Source organism: Ctenopharyngodon idella, chromosome 9 (assembly GCF_019924925.1).
Source record: "Ctenopharyngodon idella isolate HZGC_01 chromosome 9, HZGC01, whole genome shotgun sequence".
Taxonomy (NCBI): Eukaryota; Metazoa; Chordata; class Actinopteri; order Cypriniformes; family Xenocyprididae; genus Ctenopharyngodon; species Ctenopharyngodon idella.
Window position 1 is genome coordinate 27,057,954 of NC_067228.1, and position 27,562 is coordinate 27,085,515.

The 27,562-nt window shown below is 37.7% G+C and overlaps 1 protein-coding gene and 1 long non-coding RNA gene across 4 annotated transcripts in view; one reads left to right on the plus strand and one right to left on the minus strand.

The window, feature by feature from the left end:
- gsk3ba (glycogen synthase kinase 3 beta, genome duplicate a) overlaps positions 1 to 27,562 on the minus strand; it is a 61,245-nt gene that overhangs the window by 13,763 nt on the left and 19,920 nt on the right. For both annotated transcript variants that reach the window (XM_051906961.1, XM_051906962.1), the window contains exons 2-3: positions 18,623 to 18,816; positions 10,241 to 10,324 (exon numbers count right to left, since the gene is read on the minus strand). In XM_051906961.1, coding sequence (XP_051762921.1) covers positions 10,241 to 10,324; positions 18,623 to 18,816 — 278 coding nt within the window. The remainder of the gene's footprint in view (positions 1 to 10,240; positions 10,325 to 18,622; positions 18,817 to 27,562) is intronic.
- LOC127519325 (uncharacterized) lies at positions 6 to 27,258 on the plus strand. Of its 2 annotated transcripts, XR_007931784.1 has the most exons (4): positions 6 to 2,680; positions 14,680 to 14,871; positions 26,071 to 26,219; positions 26,429 to 27,258. It is a non-coding gene; the product is annotated as an uncharacterized LOC127519325 (long non-coding RNA). The 2 variants fall into 2 exon arrangements; XR_007931783.1 differs by having other exon boundaries at positions 26,071 to 27,258.

The window sequence follows — 27,562 nt, forward strand, 5'->3', positions numbered from 1 at the left end:
GGGCAGAGAACAAGAAAGCAAATACTTTAAGTCACAGAGTTAAAAGTGTCAGGCTTTATAGCACATACATATATAACTTTAGTGAATCTATATATAAAATAAGCTCGGCATGGAAGAAGATAATGACTCTGAGTCAATGTCTACACTAAAAATGTCCCATACGGCCCATCCCTACATATATCTTCATGACTGAACAGGCAGCTTACGAACTATAAAAAAAGCTGCTATGGAAACAACACAAAAACAGCCGATTCTCTGGCATGATGTCATTGGGGACGTTGACTGCCATGCATTGTGTGGAACTGTGCCTGAAAGCGAGCAATGGTTATGCCCACCATCTTTACATAACATAAATACTCAGACATTGAAGTCATGTCCTCCTGAAGAACTAAAAAAACGGAAGAATCAATGGAGTGGCCTACAGGGCCACTCTGACCCCTCGTCTGATGTCACATCCTGTCTTTTATTCCCTTCTTCCTTCCTCCAGACATTCAGTTGTGAGAGAGTCTATTTCTGATGGGCTACACATGCCTGAGCTCATTTACTTTAGGCATAACCCAAAAGGTCACGAGTCAAACTGACATCCCGTATTCTGCTAAACATGAGAAGATACTTAAATATAAGAATAAGATGTACAAATATAAAAGATATAAAAAGATATAATATATCGACAGCCTCAATTCCCATTATGAAAAATAGCACTTCACATCAGAATCGGAAATTAGCAGGTGCTTGGGGCAAAAATGCCACCAAAACAAACAAAAATGTCCCCCAAATTTAAGATAAGGGGGCAAAAATTTAATCTTAATCAATTATGACTGTCACAATTAAAATGAAATGTGAAATTGAATGAAAAGTGTCGACTGCGTCATTACATTTAGATCTGCACACTTTGCATCAAAGGTTTCTTTTTACACTTTTTTCAGGGTTGAGGGTTAAAAAAAAAATCACACACATATCTGTTGAGGATATGAATGCAAAGGCCAATAAAACGCATTTAGATTAGTCACCGGTCACAGCCTACTTTACATACGCTGAGATAAATTACATTAATCTCCTAACATTACGCTATTGTTGTGTGCCATCTTTGAGTAGTGTTAAGCATGCATAGGCGGAGGGTGAACCAACTCCAGGGTAAAGCTAAGGAGATGCGCTTCCCTGTTAAAAACAAATAAACTTCCTTGTAATAGTTTCAATTTACGTGTCGTCGCACAACCTACACAGCCCAGCATAAACACTCCTGATAAATTATTTGTTATTAAAGCCACTGTTAATTTTAACAGAAAAGCAAGCATGCTGTATGCGGGATTTGGCATGGTAGAAAGTACATAATGTCTACACTTTGTTATTAAGAGAGGATTTGCGAAGGTGCAGAACTCAAAATCCACTCACCGCTCAAAACACCAGAGTTTTTGTTTAGTGCTAACTTAAACACCTCTGATTGGCCATTGCGTTCAAGAACTCAACAGATATGTTTGTGACTGGCTACATTGCTCAATGCTGCAACAACACATTGTAAACAGAAAGCTTTGACGTTCTCCGGAGCACAAACACAAATACGCACTGGATTGTTTGCCAAATCTATTTCACCCAATATACTATTATTACGAAGAAAACTGATCCTAGACCAGCAGTTATGGGCAGCAATCAGAAGCAGCAGCAGTCAGTGGTTTAAGTGAGAAAATTATACGCTAGTCCCAAGGCTAAGTCTTGCCCAGCCTTACACACGCGCCACCCCTGTAAGCATGTCATGTGAATTAACTGAATATATTGTCAATTAATTGAATATACTGTCAAATATTTGACATAAAAGACAACACAGATACATTTAATAAGGTAATTCTAAAAACTGCCATTACAAATATTGCCCCTTAATTGAAAAGTTAATTTCAGACTCTGCTCCAAACATTTTGTAATGCATCGTCTTTGGTGTTTCAAACAGAAAGTCATAAGGTTTGAAACAACATGAGGGTGAGTATGATAAGAAAATGTGCATGTTTTGGTGAACTATTCCTTTAACAAAATCAAATCTGAAAATTATTTACAAAAAAAAAAAAAAAATCTGGTTATAGCTATATCATTAGGGCACTGCGGTTCTTCACAAAGACAGAACATGCAATGAATTTGTTAGTGCCACTATTTTTCTCTAGCCAAGTATTTTTTTTTCTCCACTTTGACTCTGATTGATAAGTAGTCCCTAATAACAGATGTTTGATTTCCTAAAAAAAATGTGGGGAAAAAACCCAACCTACCCCCTGACTGTGCTGTGCAGCTAAAATTAGTCCTAGCCGTGACTCACTCTTCGCCCTCACTACAGCAACAGCAACACTTCCTCAATTACAGCCGATCGGAGAAGCTCTGAGGTGACTGAGATGCTCTCACCAGATTACATGGCCATCTGATTGGCTGCTGCTCTGTGGTCACCTGACTTTGTGAGCAAGTGATTGGTTAATCTGTGGCTCACGTCACAGTAGCCAACATCTCCCACAGGTAGAGACTCATTTATCCCCAGGCTGCTATTACGGTCTCTTCCACTTAATGCACTAACCTGAGTGTGTTTATTTATGTGCCTTTGCACAACTAGTAAAAATCAAGACAAATTCTAACTACATACATATAAAGAGTGTCTAGTGAAGCTCCAGATTGGTTTGGAAAGCAGTACTGCTCCAGTTATATATGAGTAAGTTATATAAATTTAAACCTTTATGGATGAAAATAAATTGTTCTGGTTCTGAATCTGATTGTGCTGTTTGCTATTGCCATTAATGGAAAAGAATGTTTGAAAATCATTTGGTTCAAATTCTGAATAAGTACCGGTTCTTGATTCCCAATCCCATTTATTTTATCATATATTTTTAAGCCTCATACACTACCATTTTTAAGTCTGAAGTTGGTACGATTTTTAAGGCTTTGAAAAAAGTCTCTTATGCTCAAAAATATCAGTAATATTGTAAAATATTATTATAATTTAAAATAACTTTTTATATTCTCTCAGCATCATTTCTCAAGTCTACAGTATCACATGATCCTTCAGAAATCATTCTAATATGCTGATTTGCTTATATTATATCTTATTATCATTTCTTATTATCAATGTTGAAAACAGTTGTGCTGCTTAATATTTTAGTGGAAACTGTGATACTTTTTTTTTTTTTTTTGCTGGATTCTTTGATCAATAGAAAGTTGTAAAAGAACTGCATTTATTCAAATTAGAAATCTTTTGTAACTTTATAAGTGTTTTTACTGTCACTTCGGATAAATTTAATGCGTCCTTGCTGAATAAGTATTAATTTCTTTTAAAAAACTAAAATCTTACTAACACCAAACTTGTGTGAGACAAGTGTGAGACAAGTTTGAAGAAATGCAAAATGCATCATAACTGCAGTGTGTGAATAAATGAGTTTGTTTCACACAAATACAGAATACCATGTGACACAACCTAGAGCCTCTTTCTCTACCACTCTCTCTCTCTTCCTATTTTCGTCTGAGTCGTCTATGTATATGTATTTTTTGACTCATCCGTGCCGGTCTTGTGTGGCTCCCCTGTGAGGAAAAATCAGTGGGCACTAAGTATGGTAGAGAGAGACCATGTGTAACGGCTGGTGGTTGTCAAGGCCCAGCAATCTCCTTACGTGTCAGTATACAAGCACCTGTCTCTGTAGACTCATACACCATTCATAAATAGATGGATTTAATATGTTCTGTTGGTTAAGTCTTTGCTCAATCAGCTGAACATGTTAACTCAACACTGAGACTAATAATGTATTAGTAAATGTTGAAATTAACATTAACAAAGATTAATAAATGCTGTAGAAGGACAGTTCATTATTAGTTCATGTACACAAGTTAGTTAACTAATGTGTAAGGAATAACTGTCGATGGGCCGTTGAATTCTTGAGTTCTTGAGAAACGGGCTGTTGAAGTATTAGAAAATAATGCACACCCGCTTCGCGTCGTGGCTGCATTACCACCTCGGGTGTGCATTATTTTCTAAGAATTTAACGGCCCGGAGTCAATTATTCCACTTATACTACGGCTGCCACATCTCAAGACACTGTTCCGATGTTGTATTTCAAGACTTTTGTCAGGTTTTTGTCCTTAAAACACTCTTGTGTGTGGGGCTAATTTCTTACGCATCTCATAACAAACCTCCGTTGCTAATTCCAAAACGTCATTTCAGAACTAGTAACAGAGGCAGACTAATACAGTTGATACTGTTATTAACACAGTAGAGAGAGAGAGAGAGAGAGAATAAGCATATGTGAATTAGCCTACCTGAGTCTGTGCGTCTCTCACGGCAGCAGTGTCTCTACTAATAGCAAAACTATAAGTTTATCTACCGCAAGAACCACACAGTTATTACCTCGCTGGTGAGTCATGTATCTTTTAAGTTGCTAAATTATTTTACTGATTAAGTGTGTGTCTGTACTATACAGTACGTGTGTAAGTTTGAAAGAGAGAGAGAGCACGAGAGAGTATGCGCTTTCAGGACACAATAAAATTTATTTTGTGGCAAAAACCATGACAATAATTTGTTGTTACTATATTTATTTGTTTGGTCAGTGTCGTTGTGGGTTTTGTTTCTTTTGCGGTTGTAAGCTGTAAGAACCTATTGAAATAACTGAAATCATTTGGCGAAATGATATGGAACTGCATTGCGGTCAATACCTGCCTAGAACTACTTCAGCCGTGCGTTTCCCTGAAAATAATTGCACACTGTAGAATGTTGGTCAACCAATTAGATTCGAGCATTCAACAGCCCCGTAGTATAATAGCTAATGAACCTTATTGTAAAGTGCTACCAAAAATAATAACGCATTCAACAGTCCCATAGTATAAAAGATATTAACTTTATATATATATATATAAATATTATAATCAAGTACTTTACATGTAATTTAGTCTGTTAGTCAACACATCAAAATAAGTGTTGACAAAAGCACGACAACAGTTTATTAAAACATAATGATTTAAAATGTAATTTAAAGTAAAACTTTTAATTTCACTATTACAAAGTGCACTTTTTAGTCATGAAAAAGTGGCTCTTAATTTAATTAACTTTATATTCTGCAAAAACTGTTTTTTAAAAGTATACTTTAAAGATTTTAAGTACAAAACAAGTGCACATTCAAAACAATTAAGTGCACTTCTTTTTCACAAGGGAAAGACTTGCTGTGTTTAGTATTAATACTTTTTCCAAGGAAAACACCAGCTATATAATCCCATTGTCAGGTACAAAATATGTTATGAATAAAAATAATGGAAAAAACCCTGACATCGTTGGTTTCAAAAAGTGTTTGGGGCAGGGGTTTTTGTGTGTGTGTGTGTGTGTGTGTGTGTGTGTGTGTGTGTGTGTGTGTGTTGTGTGTGTGTGTGTTTGTGTGTGTGTTGGGGGGGGTGCCCTAGTTTAGTTTTTTTTTTTTTTTTTCCCTCCCCTTTAAAACCACAGATGTTTATCAGTGATAGTCAACTGGAGATGTTTACTTTGTTTTTTTTTAGGTACATCTGTGCCACAAAATGTTTCCAAAATTGGTGGGGGCATTATTGACCCTGGCAAAAAAAGTGGTGGGGACATATCCCACCTAGGCTCGCGTAGCCAGACCTTCCGACTGACGGCAGAAGGTCTGGACTCTATCGCAGCTTTCATTGGCTGAGGACCACCCAAGAGTTCTGCATCATGTTTAGGGGCGTGAAAATGTAAAGTCGATATCCCTACAATAACAGACTGGCGTGCATCTAATAAATTATTCATTCAAGAACGTTGTGCAAGTTTACTGCAACAACGGAGCCGCGAACTTCACATACTTTTGAAAATCCAGCTTTTAGTTGATCCTGATAAGCGTTCATTGTCACATTTGTAATCGCGACAGCCATTCTTCTTCCACGAGAGGGTTTTGCATCACGGCATTTGTTTCCAGGCGGACCATTAAAGAACGCGACACACACGTCTTCCACACATCCTGAAGAATTCAACCAACCAGATGATGACTTTGAAAATCCTGAAGTTTTTCCAGTTAAGAGAGCCATGTGCATCAGATGTTCAGCCAACGGTCTGTGGGCGTGACGTCTGAGGCTGAGATTATATCCCACCAGTCCCACCCACCTTTGGCAGCTGTGACAATAAGCATACTTACAAAAATATTTAGATAGAGTAAAGAATATGCGTATATGGAGTGATGTCCGAAGGAAGGGCTCTGAGCTCGGAATTTGGCCTAAACCCAGAGTACTCCCCTCTTATCCCTAGCTAGTCAGGGTTGCATAGGGATGCAGAGAAAAAGTGTCGTGCTGATTCAGTAGATGATTTGAATGGGTTCCTCACGAACCGAACATCATGTAGTCAGAACAGCACTATGTTTTAGAACAGAGCCTGTGACTGTAGTGAGAGTCATTTAAAGGGGTCTAGAGTTGGGCTCCAGAGCAGAGTGCTGTCTGCAGTGTGCAACAACACTTCTACTAATCGTGCCACTTAGCTGAAGTGGAAGTTGTTTGGAGGGAGAGCAGACCACATCCAGACATGACGCCACCTCATCTTTGTTGAACAGTCTCTTTTCAAGCCTGATTTTAATCTCTATCTCTCTCTCTGACCTACGTCATCCTCCTCTATCTTTGTGTTTTATCTCTCCATGAGACGCTCTGGGCTCTGATTTCATGGTGGTTTACACTAGGCAAAAAACACAGAGCAGCTGCTAAAATTACAGTAGAGAGAAGCTAACCAGTCGCCTGACTGACTGCTGGGCGGTATGATGGTGCACGCCATGCGACGGTAGAAATGTGTCACCGGTGGAGATTGTGCTAAACCATTTATGCCACTGTAGAGTCCACTCTGCAAACTATGTTACAGCCAGACATTTACAGTGTAGACAGCTTTATTGATTATAATGGGAGCTATTTAGCTGCGATGCTCCAGTTGGATCTGGTGTAGACACTCGTTCACAGCAAGATCAATAACCATACTAGTGTCCACACCAACGGACGTAACGTTAAGCACGTGCTGCAAATATGACATCTGCCGCTTTAAATGCTTGGGTTCTTTGAAGTTGAGTGGATTCTGATTGGCTGTCAATGTTTTTATTGCTCATCAGCTGGAAAAAAATCATTCAGATCAATGATATTGCTCCACTGTGTCGTTCTCGTTATAGTTAACGGTGTAGACTTCGCTATTCTCCTAGAGTATGAGTGATTTTTAAAACTTAATGGTTACAGTTATCATTATAGTTTTCATCCTTGGTGCGAACAGGCCTTAACTTGATGTTTACAGATGCCAAGCAATGTCATAATATAGAACAGAATGTCTGATCACAGGTGCTGGTGTGTTTTCATCAGCTGATGAAGAAAAAATACATATACACTGAAGAAAAACCCTAAATTTGTTGGTGAACCAAATGTTTGCATCTGGTGTGAATAGCTCCATATGAATCCATTGTTTCTATTCAAAACTTCGTCGTTTGTGGTGTGAAAGGGCCGTAAAGTTTTCGGCATAGTCGCATAGCTGCACCTCCATCGTTTTGGTTCAACGATATATGATTGATGTTAAGGACATCAAGCACATGAGGTGGAGTAATAACTTCTGCTATTTAATCAATTCGAGATTGCAATTAAAAGCACAATATGTACGATTTTTGGATTGAAATATCCAAAAACCACTAGAACAGTGTTATATATTTTGTTGACTTGTGTACTTACATTATTACAGATGTTTACAAGAATGTTTAAATCCCGAGAAATAAGCAATTTTAACCAGGACATGGATTGTGTCCGTGCGTCGGCTATCAACGACATCAAACCTGCGTTACCCTCGGTTTCCGGTTTCATTTTGGAGAAACACTATTTTGTTAAGTAGCTAACATAGCATAATCAGATGCAGCTTTATTTTTAGTTACAGTAATACAGCATTTTCTCCATCATACAATAAGTTTAAAAATTAATTGCATTCCGTTTAGCAACACAAGCCATCCAGCATTTATTAATATGATATTCTAATATCGATCTAGCTTACTGAAGTGTCTCATAGCAGCTGCCGAGCGAATGCACAGAGTAACGTTATAACATTTTTATGATAAATACATAAAATGTATGATAAAACAGCACTATGTTACCCCACATACGCTTGACCGGAAGAAGCGGAAGCGGCGGTTATGGCATAATAAAAGTTCTGCGCTTTTCAATAGGCAACCCCTAGGGGCAAAAAATTACATATTGTGCCTTTAATGTCATATTATTATAGTTCATTTTCATGAATGACAGAAAGCTGTTCATTTTTTAAATTTCACATTTACATGCAGTATGTAATTGATGCACACATTTAATCCCCACACAGCCTTCTCTACAATGTCATTTCTCTGAGATGCTGCTGTGGCATCATACATGGCATCTGAGGACTATTTCACTATTTTTGTGCTTTGTGATTTTGCTTTATTTGATGTTTGGTTCATTGTGGGTTCCCTCTTACGCTACTCTCCAGGGTTACATCATACGCTATGCATTTATGTACTTGCACACTCTTAAAAATGGCTCTGATGGTTGACACTAAAATATATAGAACAAAGTGTATATATATTTAAATGGGATGAACAGAGAATTTTCTTGTTTATTTTGCACAAGAGGAAGATGTATGTAAGTCTATATGTCATAAGAAACTATGCAAGTGTTGTGGATCTAACCACACAAACTTGCGATGCCATTTGCAAATGCTCATTGGAACTATGGTTTCTGGAAACGCAGAATCGCTGAACTATGTTGGTAATAATGGAAATTGTGACCAAAGTTGGCTTATAATGCTTTTGGGAAATGCTTCCTTGTTTAGTACTGCACAGAAATTACACACTTCACCTTTAAGCCCAGAAAAGAGCATTTGTACATACAAATGATGTTGGTCTAATGTCAAGGGCCTGTTCTCTCCCATATCACTATGGACACGATTTTTCATCTGCCTACCTTCCTTCCCCTTCAGCCCTTGCTCTAGTTACCTAGACTTTTTTTTTATTGTTTTATGGACCTGTTCTCCATGCACTCCCTGACAGCCTTTACCCTGGTGCTCTGTGATTCTGGGTTACAGAGGGGCAGGGGCTTGCTTGTGGGTGTGTGAACGGAAACCAGCCACCAGCCATTTCGAAAGCATGTTTCTCAGAGAAGAAAAAACGGTGGTCAGGCGTTCTTGCAAAGTCATGGTGTGTGGGCGAGAGGTCGAGAGGATCTGTGTGTGTGATGTGTGAGATAATCGAGACCAAGAAAGACAGGGAGGTAGATGTGTGGTTTTGTGGTCAGATGATGTTGCAGTGTTGACAGTATTTATGTGTGTGTGTCTTAATATCTCAGTCAGATAGCGTCAAACCTACGTATGTCTAGCAAATACACAGATAATCACATGGGCACAAGTTCTCAGAGTCGATTTCTCTCAGGTCAGCATCTGAGCACCATTAGACTCCATTAGAGATTAAAAAAAACATACAGAGGCATTCAGACTAGGTCTGGGTGATATATTTGTAACCTAGCATTCTGACAATATTAAATATTTAAATAAAATTAATGTTCAAGTGTTTGAGGTCAAAAATGTGTCAAATAAATGCTGTTTATTCCACAAAAATAATAAGCAGCAAAACAAGAAACATTTCTTATTATTATCAATGTTAAAAATCATTGATAATAATAAGAAATGTTTCTTGTTCACCAAATCCGAATGACACTGAAGACTGGAGTAATGATGCTGAAAATTCAACTTTTCCATCAAAGGAATAAATTACATTTTAAACATATATTCAAATGGAAAACTGATATTTTAAATTGTAATGATATTTCACAATATTACTGTTTTTACTGTATATTTAATCAAATAAACGCAGTCTTGCTGAGAATAAGAGACTTCTTACAAAATCATTGAAAAATCTTATCAACCCCAATGATTCTTGATCTTTATGTATTCCTACGCTGAAAATGTCTACTGAAATACTTTAAAAAAAAAAAAAAAATCTAATTTTACAACATTTTGAGAACATCTTTCCTAATGCTCTCAAGTCTTCAGGACACTGCACAGTCAAATAAAAATTACCCTACAATTATTGCGACATGATGCAACTTAATTTTATTTCACAAACAAAATCATTGCAAATACATTGTGAATATATTTACTATATCGCCAAGACCTAGTACAGACATACAGAACTGAAAAGGGCAGCATAAAAACACACTATGATGTAGCGTGAGATAACAACATAAGATGAAGTGATACAAGAGAGACACTTACCTTATCTCCACTGGAGTAGAAGAAGTAACGCAGGCGCACAATGTTGCAGTGGTCCAGTTTCCTCATGATCTGAAGCTCACGGTTCTGCAAAAAGACACAAAAAGAAGAAAACAGTTTGATTTAATGTTAATAATATTTTCAGCTACTAACAGAGTGTAGTACTCAGCAACGGCAGTACTCTCAGCTCAGCTTAACAAATTGATGTCACTTTTAATCCTTGGATCCAGCAAAAAAGATTTTGAAGAAGAGTAAGGTGGCCCAAGTTTCAAAATTAGGGAACATTATAAGTAAATAAAACACTCTCTAATTGATAATTAATTCATTCATTCATTCATTCATTCATTCCTTCAGGAACTGCAAAATTAAGGGTGTTCACACTTGCCAGATTTGGTTCGATTAAAACGAACTCTGGCGCAAATGCTCTGTTAATGCGGTTCATTTGAATAAGCATGAACGCTACCACCTGGATCTTTGTGTACACCAAACAAGCGGACCGAGAACCACCTTCCAAATGAACTCTGATATGGTTGGACTGAAATATGAATGCAAAATGGACCAAAGACATCTAAACGAACCAAAAACAGGACGTGATGTCACAAGTAGTGTTGTCAAAATACAGATTTCGGTACCAAGTCGGCATTGAGATTTTAAAAATGTGATGATACCAGCATTTCCCCCTAGAATTTTGAGAGCTGTTGAGAGGATTCTTAAACCCCTCTGATTGGCCATTGTGTTCACGCACTCAATAGATATGTCTGTGATTGGCTAAAATGATCAACGCTTCAAAAACCGCTGATAGATGCCTGCTTTCAAACGCTGCTGTGTGCTGTGCGTCAAAGACGTCTATTTACAACATGGTTTTGAAGCGTCGATCATTGAAGCCTATCACAGACATATCTGATGAGCACGTGAACACAATGGCCAATCAGAGGTGTTTAAGAATCCCGTTGAAAATCCTAGGGGGAAATGCTGGTATCATCAAAAACTTCAGTACAGACTTGGTACCAAAGTCGGTACTTTTGACAACACTAGTCACAAGATGCTCAAGCATACCTGCTTCTTCTTCTACATTTCCCATTACAGTTTGGTACAGGCATCATAACCGTTGCGAGCAAACGCAAAAGCATTTGAATATATTTTTTCTTCCCATCTTGTTTTTGTCCCATCACCATGTCCCTGGCTCTGTAGAATTTCCTTTCTGAGCAAAGTATTTGGCTTCAGGCACATCCCTACATTAGCAGGTATGGCAAAAGCTTGAACACAATGAACCTGCAACAGTCTCCTCCACAGAGTTTCTCGCTTAGAGGACTTGGGTCAGTTTTTGACCCATATCTGACCAGAATAATACATCAAAATAGAGCTACTGAAATGGCCTGTATCCATGACAACCAGTGTCATCTGGTGGATTCCACAAGAGAAATTGGCTAATCAACGATTTTATTTAAAGCACCACCCACATGGTGTGCATCTGAGAGAGATGTTTCCTCTATTTACAGTGAGAGCAGCAGAAGATGATGGCAGAGTTAATATATCTAATACACATCTAATAAAACTTTAAGGCTTTTGAGTATTTGTTTAGTCAGGACAACAGTCACTTTGGAAAACAGCAGGTCTAATACATTCAGTGTCTGTTTGAAATCAATGTTTAGTTCATTTGGTTGGTGTGAAGTCCACTTGAAAATATGGTCTGGGTTAAGGTGGTCACTTCAGTATGATTTGCAATCAATATGAAAAAAATCTTGACAAATTGTGAACCACTATAGATGACATATAATTCCAAGCTTTATAATGGGAGTGAATAGTAACCGAAATTCTGAAGCCCAAAAAGCACATCCATCCATCATAAATGTAATCCATATGACTCCAGGGGGTTAATAAAGGCCTTCTGAAGTGGAGTGATGTGTTTTTGTAAAAAAAAAAATCTATATTTATAACTTTATAAACTAGAATCACTGGCTTCCGTGATTCAGAATTGATGCAAGTCAATTCTGGTGGAAGAGTGTACTTTTAAAGAGAAATGTCGGAGGAGCTTGAGTTTGTTGTTTAGCCCTATTTGAACTGCGAGAGGCGTCTTCTCTCACCTAAGTTTACGCTACTCCTACATCCTACGTCATACACCGGAACTCGACTCTCTCGTGAACGCGTGGACGGACATTACCGGAAGCTACTGATTATAATCTAAAGTTATAAATATGGATATTTTTCTTATAAAAACGCTTCACTTCAGACGGCCTTTATTAACCACCTGGTGCCATATGGATTACTTTTATGATGGATGGATGTGCTTTTTTGGGCTTCAAATCTCAGTTACTATTCACTCCCATAATAAAGCTTGGAAGAGCCAGAATATTTTTGACTCTGTGTTTGACTGAAAGTAGAAAGTCATATACACCTAGGATAGCTTGGGAGTGAGTAAATTATGGGATCATTTTTATTTTCATTTTCATCACCTTTAAACATTTTTTTTACTTGAATAATCACTTCAAAAAACTGAAGCAATGTGTACTTAATTGGGGAATATGTAAAAACATTCTAATTTAAAAGTAAACTATAATAATATTTACATTTTCTAAGTTTTTTTTTTTTTTTTTTAAATGGCATATTTGTTTATGCTGTAGTATCAGGGATTGTGGAATTTTATTGTTAATGTTATTAAGTACTGAAATATTGGTTTGTGGCAACATAGTTGTGAAAATCAATCTGTGGGGACAGAGGGAAGGGTGTAGAATCGAACTTGGGTTTGTGTGTGTGTGTTTTGTGTGACTCTGTTAGCCTGTAACTCCATCACAATCACACAGTTGGTGGTAATTTGTGAACACACTAGTCACTGCCAACTCTGCATATAGTCACTCTCATCAGGCCGCTCCATTTACACACACAGCTTCACAACCGTCTGTCACACTGGGCTTAAATCACCAAATGATGACCTCTTTTACAAAGAACAATAGTCATTTTTGTGATTGTTTAATTTTCACGTCTTTCTCTCTCTGTGTAAAGTGAAAAAACTAGCGCGAAAGCTAATGTATGCGTACTGCCGAACGGGTAGCCTTTCAAAGTATACGCAAGTATATGCAAGGTCGACACATGCACTCTAAAACGTTTCATCTATCTCCAGTGTCTGTGCTATTTTCCTCAGAAGTTATGACCGATAAAAATGTCTTTGTATTCCTTTAAACTAAAGTTGCGCCTATCTCAAAAGCCCTCACACAAGCGCTTGTCAATGTAGGCATCTGTTGCTGTTGCATTCTCCGCTATTTTGTTGTTGTTGTTCTGTCTCTTTAGTTTCATTTTCTACTGTGAAACAATGGCCAAACATGTGAGTGTATGTCTAAAACAAACAAAAACATGTGGTCAAAAAAATCAGGCGCCACACGTACTATTGCGGTGAAGAAATTTTACGCTTACTCGTAAAAAATGAAGTATACTTTGGGCTTAAGTATCATCACTTGGCATTCTAGCTTGCCATGCTATCTGCGCTGTTCTTCCACTGTTTACACTCTCAAAGAACATGTTTAGCTGTTGTGCTCACGTCTTTTGCAGTGTCTCGTGCATGACAGCATTCTAAAAATGCAGCGCTCAGGTTAAAAGAAGTTCAACTTTTAAAAAAAGTGTCTCTAGACCGAAAAACGCGAGCGCAATGGTCAAACATGTCCGTCTAGCGCGTTAATGGCCCCTTAGTTGTTCAGTGTGAATGGCCCTTAGAATTATTTAAAAATCTCCTTTTCAGTGAATCATTTCAGTTATTTACTAAATATTGTATTGCTCCACATTACTATGTATTGTCATATTGGTGTGTATGAATGTTATAAATGTTGTAGTTCCTTGAGATCATTTAGTGAATAATAGTGTGGAAAACAGTTTTAACTGTTTTTAATATGACTATTTTTTCTTGAATAAAACATTTCAAATCTACTTGGTTACAATGGTTATTTGGTTAAAGTTATGGTTTCTCTCATTGAACTTAAACCACCATTTTTAAGTTATTTTAGAGAAAATGCATGCATTTTGAGACTGAATATCTTCAAAATATTAGAATATGCAAGAATAACTACTGTATACCTCTCATCTATAAGTGGTTGATGGAAATAAGTCTATACTTGGCTAAGTTAAAAGCAAACAGAACCTTTGCTTCATGCACATGGCCAAGTACACATCAACTTCATGGAAAATGATTGATTACTCGGAAAAGCGGCCATTACATCACTTCATCTGCACTATTACATCACACAAGCATAAAAAAGGCAATGCTGATTGCTGTCTTCTGCTTATCAAATCATCATATATATATATATATATATATTATCTAGGTTTTTCTCTATTTTTATAAATAACATAAACATCCACAGACGTCATAGAAGCCTGCGCTTGTAGGATAATGAATAGTAGGACTGTTCTCATATGCTATCACATATATGCAAATTTGTGTGTGTTCGTTGCAGGACAAAGGTCATACAGATAAACACTCTTACAGATATTGACACATACAGATCCTCTCTCAGAAGAGCTATGAGCAAGAGGAGCAAACTCCATTGAAAGGAATGCAGTGAAGAAATGACAGAAATAACTGCAAGGGTATCACATGAAGAGAATTAACTTCACAGATGACGCACGCACCTCACAACACTCTTGAGGTATTTATACTTGACATTTTCACTTTAGCACTATTCTCCGAAACAACAGGTGGCAGCACAGAGGAAAAATAACAAGTCTCACTTACAAGAAATGAGAGGTAGTTTACCAAACTTTACTTGGTAAATATTATTGAACATGTTCAAAATTGCCCCCTATACCATTAAATAGGGCACTATTTGAGGGAACAGCCATGTGTAGTGGTGTCTGAAACCATAGTGGAAGTTATCGAGTGCAGCGATCCAGCGGCTACAGAATACCCATAATGCACTGTATGGGTCATGCAGAATGAATTCCTGTATCTCACCCACAGCTAAATCATCCATACATCCATTTTCCAAACCACTGGTGCAATGTGGGTACAATGTTATATTATATATGTTATATATATATTAGATTGCTTAATTAAGGTTTATACATAGTTTCCATCACAGAGTTCAAGATACATCTTTTCATTATTAGAGCTACCAGTTTGCTAAGTTTTAAATGGTTGTCCAATTCCAATTCCAATCCAATTCACTCACTCGTTTTCATTCACTAATGTAGGAATAGTAAAAGAGGGTATAGGGGGTGATTTCTTGTTGGTGTTAGCATGTTGCTTAGATGACAACTCAGTAGTTTAAAGCCAGTATAAATCTTGCAAATGTTTTGCATTTGCACAAAACTGGTGATTGAAATAATATGAGGTGGGAAGAAAAACTATATATTTCAATGTTTTTCTCAGAGTAAAGCAACACTTTTGTGAGAGAGTGCAAATGCACTGAAATTTAACTTTACCTCCCATCTTATATATTTTTTTACATCAACGTGTTCCCTTAGGGGCTCTGTAGATTTAAAATTTTTATCAATACCTCTTGGTATTGAATGAATTATATATTTATAATTGATTACACAGGTTTCATATGGTATCTGGGATGGATTTTTTTACTGACCTTCTCCAAAATACATGTGATACTACCCTAGAATTTGTCCAGAAAGTATCATAGAAGGCAGTATAAACATGCCCTCTACTTTTTGGAACATCCCTCCTGTCAGGAGTGTGCCAGCAATGACTTATCATCTACACTATCATCCTAGAGGACCCGGCAAAATGACAATGGAAAAGGCGCACAGCTTCATAGACAAAACACACACACACACGCACACCAGCACAGGGTGTCAATATCTCTGTCAGGTCACTGTACACATGCTGTCTTTCACATGTGACCCATTTCTGTCTCACACACACCACATAAATGCACCACAGCTCTCTTATGGCCATGGTTTATCCACACTGCTTACTGTCACAATGAGATGAGGTCAAATTTTTCACACTAGCGGAAATCGCTCGTTGACGCGAGTGACCTAAATTTCATTTACACCACCATCTGATCTTATAGTCACTTTCAGCACGACTGCATGTATGTGTCGCTGCTCAGGAAAGGTGACATCTTCTTCTGTCAATCACACTTCTCTGCTGCAGTTTACGAAAAAGATGATGCCTGTCATCTGTCAGGAAACACTGCAAAGTCCCCTTCCGTTTACACAGATGAACTCATCAGAGCAAGGCTGTCGCTAATAATGTGAAAAGTGGCAACAATTTTAGGGGCCAAATTAAATGGAAAAATATGTTACATTTATAATTTCTATTTGTTTTTACTTCAATGGAGACAGTTTAAAAAGATGCAATATACTGGTATTGACAATAACTGTGATATGTAAAAAAATTATATATTGATATTATAATACACATTTGATAATATAAATAGTCCAGGGACAGTAAGCGCCATCTAGTTGACACTCCAACACTGTAGGTGGCGGTAGTGTTGTCAAAAGTACCAACCGCGATACCAAGTCTGTACTGAAAATTTAAAAATGTGTCGCTTTGAGCGCTGTTGAGCAGATTCGTAAACACCTTTGAATGGCCATTGTGTTCACGCGCTCATCAGATATGTCTGTGATTGGCTACAATGATCAACGCTTCAAAAACATGTTGTAAATAGACATCAATGACGCTCTTCACCAAGCGCTTACACAGATACGCACGAGAGTGTTTGAAAGCAGGCTATCAGTGGACCGGTCCGCTGATAGACGCCTGCTTTCAAAAGCCCCCACTCCCGCTTTCAAAACACTTTCAAACACTTCCGTGTGCTTTCAAACGCTCCTGTGCGTTGATCATTGTAGCCAATCACAGACATATCTGATAAGCGCGTGAACACAAAGGCCAATCAGAGGTGTTTACGAATCCGCTCAACAGCAATCAAAGCATCACACTTTTAAAAATGTCAGTACCGACTTGGTATCGTGGTCGGTACTTTTGACAACTCTAGGTGGCTGTATTGCTGGGAGCCACCCGTCCTATCATAAAAAGAAGTTAGCTCAAGAGTAGCTGTGTCCCAATTCAGGGGCTGCGTTTAACTTCACTTTTAGACATACACTCACAAACTTCCCTAAGTACTTCCCCTCAGGGGAATCCTCGCTGCCATTTTGAAGTGGCATAAAAATTGACTTAAATGCAACCCCGGGCTGCATCCTTCTAAGGCCGCATTCAAAGACCAAATGCGGGCAGCCTCCATTGAAGGCTGTCCTATTTCAAAGGCCTCTTCAAAGGCAGCCTACAAATGAGTCCTTCATTTCATCTTTCGAGTGGATCCTTTGCGGCCCAACCTATCCCAAGATTCATTTCGTACTGGTGACAACTGTATATTTTGAGAGAAAATGCCAGATTGCACTTTTAAATGCAAGTATTGGGTTTCAACTTACTCAAATATCTAACAATACAAAAGTAAAAAAATAAATAAAAAAGTGGTTCAGATGTTGACGTATCTTACTAAGATGTCATTTTACAGATAGTTTATATTCTTTATTATGTACATAAATAGACCAAGGTGAACATATTTAGACAGGTTTCAAACCCTGTTTTGTTTTCAGCAAAAAAGTCGTCATTGCTTCTTGTCAATGACAGCTGTCACAGTTGCTAGGCGACAAGAGCAATACTCTATAGGCTAGACCGACCCATTTAACAATGCTCAGTTCAAAGGCGTGGCCTCTGGTGTTTGAGTCCTTCGAAGGATGCAGCCTCTGAATTGGGAAACAGCTAGTGAGGGAGTTTTTTGGATTCTGCAAAAAGACAGGTTGTTAAACACCCAAGTCAGCAGGAAGTGCCGACTGACAGTAAGTTTTTACTGTACGCTTCTGTACAGTTATGGTTACAAACTCTTCACCTCCCTACACTCATACTTTGAGTGTGATTCATTGACCAAAAAAGAGAAAATACAAAAATGTTGATTACATCTAACTGATAGCATTAATTTACCATTATTTCTAATTGATGCCATTATTTATTTATTTATTTATTTTTATATTATTATTATTTTTTCTACAGATATTGCAATAATATCAACATCTAATTACACTTTGCATTCACTGTGTCAGGTATGGACAGTATTTGATTTACTATGGCCATGAAGCACATCAGAATGGAATTCAGCTGAAATTGATTTAAGAGAAAAGATAAACCACAAGAAATGAGATCAAACATAAGAGAACAGAGATGAAAGATAATAGTATAGCAATAACACTGAAGAACAGAAATAAAGGAACTGATCAAAGAACAGACAAAAAAAATATTAATAATGATATAGGAACAAAGACAAAAGAACTTTGATGAAAGAAATACTGTCTGAGCTGTTCTTAAGAAAGGCTACAAGGCCCAAAGCATTATATAGAGTCAAGGGACCAAGAAAGAATGAATGTCATGCTTCTCAGTCTTACCTTAAATCGCTTATCCTGAAGGACCTTCTTAATGGCCACCAGTTCTCCTGAGTCACATAGCTTGGCCTGATAGACCACGCCAAAAGAGCCGTTACCGATGACCTTGGTGTCGGTGTAGCTCACCTCCTGCGGCCGGTCAGGTCCCTGTCCAGGGGTCGCCACCACTGTGGTCACTTTACTGCCATCTTTATCTCCTACAGACAGATAAAAAGAGAGATGGGGGTTAGAGACTGATGTTGCAAACAGGCAATAAAAAGGCAATCGGAAAACATAACAATGTCTCAGTAGCAACAACTTCCACCTTGCATCCTCCTAATTAATAATTTAATGATGAGTACCTTGGTTGGGAATCAAGAGCCATTTTCTCCAATTAATAAAAAAATAAATAAAAATCATTTGAATTAGGCCTAATTTGACATTTGGTTACATTAAGAGCTCTTGAATTTCTTAATGTCTAGGAACTTCTGATATATTTTTCATTTAAATGTAATGTAACCTACACTGCATTCAAAGTATAGGCCTATTTGTTTTCTATGAGTTCATGCAATCCCTGGGAATTGAACCCAAGACCTTGGCAATGCTAGCTGTTTGAGCTACAGAATACAATGTCAAACTTTTGGACAGACAGTGAAAAGTACAGTATCAACACAGTGAATACATATCCCTGCTGGTGAACAAGTCCTATACCATTCTATATTCTTTCCCTCCAATGAGCTGTTAACCACTGAGACTGGATCACTGAGTTGAACCAGATCAGGTAAATTCATGAACGAATCTTTCACGAACGTCTTAATTTACATTCATTATAACAAAGAGTGGCCAGAATGTTTTCAAGATCTTCTTTTGCGTTCCATAGAAGAACAAAAGGAGAGAAAATGATGACAGAATTTACCATTTAGAGTAAACTATCCCTTTAATTGAAAAACCAATGCAACTTATCTAAATGGCTAACAAGTCTGTTCTGTAAATTAGGACCAAATTGGGACACACTAACAGGCAAAAGCTGGAAAGAAAATCTACCTTGAACTTATGCATTTTACATTACCGTTCTTGGCAGATGTGTTCTCACCAAAGCGGCATAAAAGAAAGTGCATATTTGGCGCTTGGGAGGATTACTTCAGCAGGTGACTTAGGATGAAAGTCAGATTATATTGCTTACAATGCAAACATAGCACGTGAAATATAATCCTTAGCATGATGTGGAGAGGTTTTCAGAGTGACTATACCTTCTTTCAGAGCTGTGAGGGGTAATGAACCAGAGAAATGAGTGCAGTGGGCCTAATGCATAAAGCATAATGCCATTAGTTTATTAGGGACAGATTTAAAGAACTCATGAAAATATTTACTATGAATTACCTTATACGATACAATTAGGACTCAGCTGTATATACTATGCAATGCGCCAACAAATTCCGCCATATAAAAGACACTATATTGCCAAAAGTTTTGGGACGCCTGCCTTTACGTGCACATGAACTTTAATGACATCCCATTCTTAATCCGTAGGGTTTAATATGGAGTTGGCCCACCCTTTGCAGCTATAACAGCCTCAACTCTTCTGGGAATGCTTTCCACAAGGTTTAGGAGTGCGTTTATGGGAATTTTTGACCATTCTTCTAGAAGCACATTTGTGAGGTCAGGCAGTGATGTTGGCGAGAAGGCCTGGCTCGCAGTCTCCACTCTAATTCATCCCAAAGGTGTTCTATCGGGTTGAGGTCAGGACTCTGTGCAGGCCAGTCAAGTTCCTCCACACCAAACTCGCTCATCCATGTCTTTATGGACATTGCTTTGTGCACTGGTGCGCAGTCATGTTGGAACAGGAAGGGGCCATTCCCAAACTGTTCCCACAAAGTTGGGAGCATGAAATTGTCCAAAATGTCTTGGTATGCTGAAGCATTAAGAGTTCCTTTCACTGGAACTACAGGGGCCAAGCCCAAACCTTGAAAAACAACCCCACAACATAATCCCCCCTCCACCAAACTTTACACTTGGCACAATGCAGTCAGGCAAGTACCGTTCTCCTGGCAACCGCCAAACCCAGACTAGTCCATCGGATTGCCAGACAGAGAAGCATGATTCGTCACTCCAGAGAACACGTCTCCACTGTTCTAGAGTCCAGTGGTGGCGTGCTTTACACCACTGAGTTGCTGTTGTTCCCAATTGCTTCCACTTTGTTATGATACCACTAACAGTTGACCGTGGAATATTTAGTAGTGAGGAAATTTCACGAATGGACTTTGCACAAGTGCCAACCTATCACGGTACCATGCTTGAATTCACTGAGCTACTGAGAGCGACCCATTCTTTCACAAATATTTGTAGAAGCAGTCTGCATGCCTAGGTGCTTGATTTTATACACCTGTGGCCATGGAAGTGATTGGAACACCTGAATTCAATGATTTGGAGGGGTGTCCCAATACTTTTGGCAATTCCCATTATAAAAATTAATATAAAATTACTCATACCATGATGAAATTTAGGTCCCTAGGACCAAATCAAATTGTGTGTGAGTACAATGATGCATATGTGATTGATGGATCTGGTCCAGTATTAGTAGATGGTTGTGACTACTTGAATTAGCTTCTTTGAGTTCCAGACTAGAGTTCAAAATCTCTGTTAAAATTGTTAAAGGTTAACTACATAGACTGTTTTGTGCCTTTTCAACCCCACCCCATACCCACAGAAGCCCCATAATACAAAATCTCTGACAAGCCTCAAATCAGGCCTCGAGAGATCCAATGAATCCCTGATCTGCAGCTGGTGGCAGATTGTGTTGTAGCAGTGTGTTTTAGAACAGAATCAGAAACTGGTCTAGAGTGCAGCTCTTCTTCCTCCCTCATCACCACCTGAGACTCTGACAGTCAATGCCAACCGTATTGATTTGCCGCTAGGACTGGGCAGAAATATTGATTTGCCGATTAACTGTGATCTTCATTTGAGCATTCCAATATCGAGTTTTAAAATCCCAAGATCGATTTTTTTAAATCAATGTCTTTTTTTCAGTAGATTCTCATTAATCATTATTTGAATCATGCCTCCCAATCGGCAGATGTCGCTGAGTCAGTGGATCCTGACTGCCGGCCCCTGCACAAAGCTCAAAGATCTAAATTCAGTGAATGTCAGCCTTTCTCAATGGAAATACATGCATCGTGTTCACTGAAAACACTTAATAATATATCCACTATGTCCAAAGGTTTGGGGTCTGTAAGAAGTCTCTTATGTTCACCAAGGCTGCATTTATTTGATCAAAAATACAGTAAAAACTGTAATATTGTGAAATGTCATTACAATTTGAAATAACGGATTTCTATTTAAACAAAGACGGCAAAGCTGAATTTTCAGCATCATTACTCCAGTCTTCAGTGTCACATGATCCTTTAGAAATCATTCTAATATGCTGATTTGCTGCTCAAGAAACATTTTTTAGTATTATCAATTTTGAAAACAGTTGTGCTGCGTAATATTTTTTTTTTGTGGAAACCGCAATACATTTTTTTCAGGATTGTTTGATGGATAGAAAGTCCAAATGAACAGCATTTATTTGCAATAGAAATCTTTTGTAACATTATACATCTTTTGTAACATTATATTATGTCTTCACTGTAAATTCTAGGCCAGGGGTGTCCAAACTTGGTCCTGGAGGGTCGTTGTCCTGCAGAGTTTAGCTCCAGAGTTTAGCTCTCAGGTCACCTGCCTGGAAGTTTCTAGTATGCCTAGCAAGATCTTGATTAGCTGATTCAGGTGTGTTTAACTGGGATTGGAGCTAAACTATGCAGGACAGTGGGCCTCCAGCGGCAGGATTTGACACCCCTGTTCTAGGCCTAAGCAATCTAATGTATCTTTGATGAATAAAAGTACTAATTTCTTTACTGACCCCGATCTAATCGCTGAGAGGACAGTGGAAAAGCAACAGGAAAGTTGAGGGAGAAAGAAGCGGAACAGGACCAGGACATGAACCAGGCTGGAATTTAACCCAGATCATTACTCAACAGATCTTCATATGTCAGGGGCAACAAACTACCCTCTGTGCCGCACCTCTGATGGGACCATCCAGTTTTAATGTGTGGATCATAACCTTAAATTAAATACACACTTGCAGAAGTCAACATGAACCATCTTTGCAAATCGTTTTACTTCCATAATGTGATCCAAATGAAACTGGATATTCATTGACAGTTCTATTTATGAAAAGTGTCATTTTACTTTTTTAGGCTGCCTTTTTTATTATTTATTCAAGTGGTATAAAGGAAATTCTTTCTGTGCATAGCTGATAACCCGTAATGGCCAAAATTATTTTAAAATGTCTGAATATGAAAATAAAGTGAACCATGAACCGAAATTAACTTTAAAATATTCCCAAATGAATCAATATAGAAGATAGCTTGTATTCAGAATCGAATCAGGAAATCAGTGCCGATACCTAGACCCTTTCCCTCCATCTCCATGGCAACTGAGACGTCTCTGAGCCTGAGAGATGTTGTGGCCCACTTGCTAAAGACTCACCCACTCATCTGCACGGATACACACATGCATGCGGAGAGTGTGTCAAGGGTGACATTCACACTCCAAAAATAACACCATAAAAAGGCAACTGAGCGAATGCCAGCGTAAGCGAGAATTAAGATCTGCTGGAATGTCTAACGTAGAATTTAAGATCTGGAAGTATGATGATCTTCATTACAATGTGAAACAATTCACATGTCATCCATTCAACATTTTGACGTGATGCGTTTGCAACAGCTGAATGTGATCTCAGGGTAAACATGTCGTCAAACTGGTTCATGGGGTTTTCCTTTATCCAGGAACAAGAAACTACTTCAAATAACCATACCTCTCTTTGAATACAGAGGAAACTAAGTTCATTATGCGTAACAATGCCCAATTCGGTCAGCCCTTTGACACGCCAATACTTGTTACTCCTGTTAAATGGGCATTTAAAGCCAAGGGTTATCATGCAGATCATCGAAGATTCCTGTAATGGAACCAGAAAAAAGCAGCCAGATTTCACAAAGAACTAAGAATCATCATATTAGACTGATTTCTAAAGGATCATGTGACACTGAAGTCTGGAGTAATGCTGAAAATTCAGCTTTGATCACAGAAATAAATTACATTTAAAAAATATATTTAAATAGAAAACTATGGAAGCTTATTTCCACCATGGAATAAAAAAAATGTAAGATAATTATAAAAGATAAAAATGTAAAAGATCTCACAATGCTGACATTATAACTCGCAATTGTGAGAAAAAAAGTCAGAATTGCGAGATATAAACTTGCAATTCTGAGAAATAATGTCAGAATTGTGAGATATAAACTTATATCTTGCAATTCTGACATTATAACTCACAACTGAGACTTTATATTACGCAATTCTGACTTTATAACTCGCAGTTGCGACTTTATATTAGTGCAATTCTGACATTATAACTCACAACAGAGACTTTATAACTCACAATTGCGACTTTATATTATGCAATTCTGACCTTATAACTCGTAATTGCGAGTTTATATCATGTAATTCTGAGAAAAAAGTCAGAATTGTGAAATAAAAAGCCACAATTAGCTTTTTTTTATTCAGTAGCAGAAACAAGCTTCCATAGAAAACAGTTCTTTTAAATTGTAATAATATTTTACAATATTACATTTTTTTTTACTGTATTTTTTATCAAATAAACGCAGCCTTGGTGAGCAGAAGAGACTTTAAAAAAAAAAAAAAAAACTTAATTATTCCAAACTTTTTGCTGGTAGTGTATGTATTGCTAAAATCTATATGAATGTATACATGTATTTTACTAACTGGATGTCTTTTCTACATAAATCATAAAACATGTGTGAAAATATAGACTAGACAAATTTTGCTCAGTTGGTCAATTAAACCCGACAGAAAGTTGCAAATAAAAAAAAAATAATTGTGGACTAAAATTATGTATTATTATTATGTTTCATTTTATGCAATAATTAAGGCTGGAAATGTAATAATGGGATTAACCTAAAATAACACTTTAAAATGTTATTGACACAATAATTAAAATAATGACGCAATAAATGACTACATGCAACAAACCATGTATTGACTGTACACATTCACATAAAAACAACTCTTTCATTTATATTTGATGAAATACATTAATATCTCTTCATATTCCCCTTTTGGTGGTACCACTGATGGGTTAAACAATCAGTGACTGTAAAGTGATCCGTCCAGCCACTTCTCCTCTTCTGTTTTCCATTGACGTAAACTCTTTATCGCTCCTGGCTGTGGTGAGGCATGTTTAGATGTTACCTCAGAGGTATGTGATGTTCAGAGCGCTAGTGAAGTGAAACTAAAGGACGCACAATGAAAGGAGGGCCCTATCGAGAGTGAACATGGACACACACCCAGAAATCAATTCACATGTGCACACACATACTAGACTACAAACCCACAGTAGTCAAGGGCAAGAGTTTAATGTGTAAGAAGAATTGCAGCTGATATATTCCTGCTGTTGCTCTTTGAGCCGTGACCCGTGTCTTGACCTGAGCTCACAGAGAGAATCATATTGCACTTTCATGTGTTCATGCACTTCTCCCTGTGTTCAAATACTTTATCAAGCAGTCTATTTGATCACTATCTCCAGCACACAATTCAGAGTCCAGGAAGTCACCTGTAGGAAAAAAAAAATAAAATCCGTGGCCACAGTTTTGCAATTCGTCCCCTCAGTTTATAAACTGTACTCACAGATTCTTAAAGGGACCTATTATGCCCCTTTTCACAAGATGTAATATAAGTCTCTGGTGTTCCCAGAATGTGTCTGTGAAGTTTCAGCTCAAAATACCCCAAAGATCATTTATTATAGCTTGTCAAATTTGCCCCTATTTGGGTGTGAGCAAAAACACGTCGTTTTTGTGTGTGTCTCTTTAAATGCAAATGAGTGAACATGTTCATTTATAATACCTTCCGCACATTATACATTAAAGGGAAGGATAACCCAAAAATTTAAATTGTATAAAAAGAAGATATTTTGGTTACTTTATTTTGATGTACTCCTTTAGACATTCTGTTGATTTTAAGTAATGTTGCACCTATGTGAACTAACTCTCATTAGAGTATTAGTAAACTGTGTTTAGGTTTAGGTTAATCAAATGTTGAAAGTTGACATGTACTTGCAAAGTTACTTACAGTTAGTATAATGTCTGTTGGGGATCGTCAAAATAAAGTGCTAGCAGATATTAAGCAGACAGTCTATTAATACTCTACTAATACTCTAATGAGAGTTAGTTGACGTAGGTGCAACATTACTTAGAGTCAACAAAATGTCTAGGGGACCTTCAAAAGTAAGCGTTACCGAAATTGAGAAATATCCTTTTGCTTTTTTTTTGGTCCATATAATGAATGTCAAGGTCACCAAAACTGTTACCAACTTTATTCGAAATATATTATTTTATTGTATTATGTATGTCATATAGGTTTGGAACGACTTGAGAGGATGTAAATGATGAGTGACCACATTTCTCTTGGACATGCAGCAGTATCGAACCCCTTGGGACTGAGAACATGTTGACTTTTTAAAGGGAACAGGGATGGGACAAACTTGCTCATCATCAATGTGGGACAGGTGCTCTGCAATGTTCATTTCCACTTTGAAATCAAGTCATGTGTTTCCTCTCTTTATGGTTCCTGAGACAGCTCTAGTTCTCATTCAAAACTGTGGGAGAAAAAATTCTATATTCTTATTGCTGTTTTAAAATGAGTGTTTGTGTGTAATTTCACAGAAAATTCAAAGTTGACTTGATCAGGTAATTTGTTTTTTGTTTTGTTTTTTAGATATTTTTCCTATTTCATTAGTGTGAAACAAGAAAGGGATGCAGCGCGTGGTTAAACCTGTGGTTTTAACGCCCCTCAGGCAGTCGAGTCTTTAACCCCAATTACAGAGAAAAGGAGGGTCAGTCAGGACACCTTCAAAAACCTGACATGCTTTAGCGCAGGTAGAAATCACTTTCTTTCACTCATACACTGCATCTAATTCAGCAGATATGTGGCGACGTTTTAGTGACAACACACACTCTTTAATAATCTGCCTGTGTCTAAATTGTCACATTAATGTTTTGTCTGTATTTATTGCATACATACATATACTTTGTGTATTATATGTGTAAGTTATCATGTATTTTTATGGTATTTTATGTTTTTGTCTGAGAACTGTCCTAAATGTATAGCTGCTATATCTATCCATCACATACAAACACATTTCCCATACTAGCGTCTAATATAAGGCATAGCATTTCACTGCAAATGAAAAGAAAAACAAGAAATCATATTTTGAATAAAGTAAATAACAAAATAAACCCCTTCAGGATGACTCAAGTCCCCTATGCTTAACATCAAAGGTCCTGATCACCCTGTGTCAGTTTATTTTAGACATTGAGCAGCTGACTGTACATTATCCCTTACATAACTCCTTCAATTGACGTTTTCTGTGAATTCAGCAGTAGTCTGGCGCCCTTTGTCATCACCCATGACCTCACTACCACAAGCCAATCGGAGCCCAGCATCTCTCACTGAGGGCACTGACATGTCTGCATCACTCTGCTGCAGCTAATGTTTAATCCTGCTCTATAAATAAACTCTGATCAGCCAGAGAGCGGAAGACAGTGTCTGCGTATGGCATGTGGGTGAATTCATGATCATGTGTGTGTTTGTGTCTGTGAAACGCTGTAGGCAGGGTCTATAACAGGGTCTGTTTGTTGAGCACACTTATGTGTATAAGTTCTCCACCTGTTTGCCAGATGACCTAAATCTCATTCTCAGGGTGATAAATTTTTCTCTCAGTCCCATTCACACCGCTAGATTTGCAAGCTATTCTGGTTGTTCGCTAGTAAGCGTTCCTAGTTAGGCTTGCACAAGTAACCAAAATGTTATGTTATGTGTTTTTGTTGTATTTTGGTAACTCTCATTTGT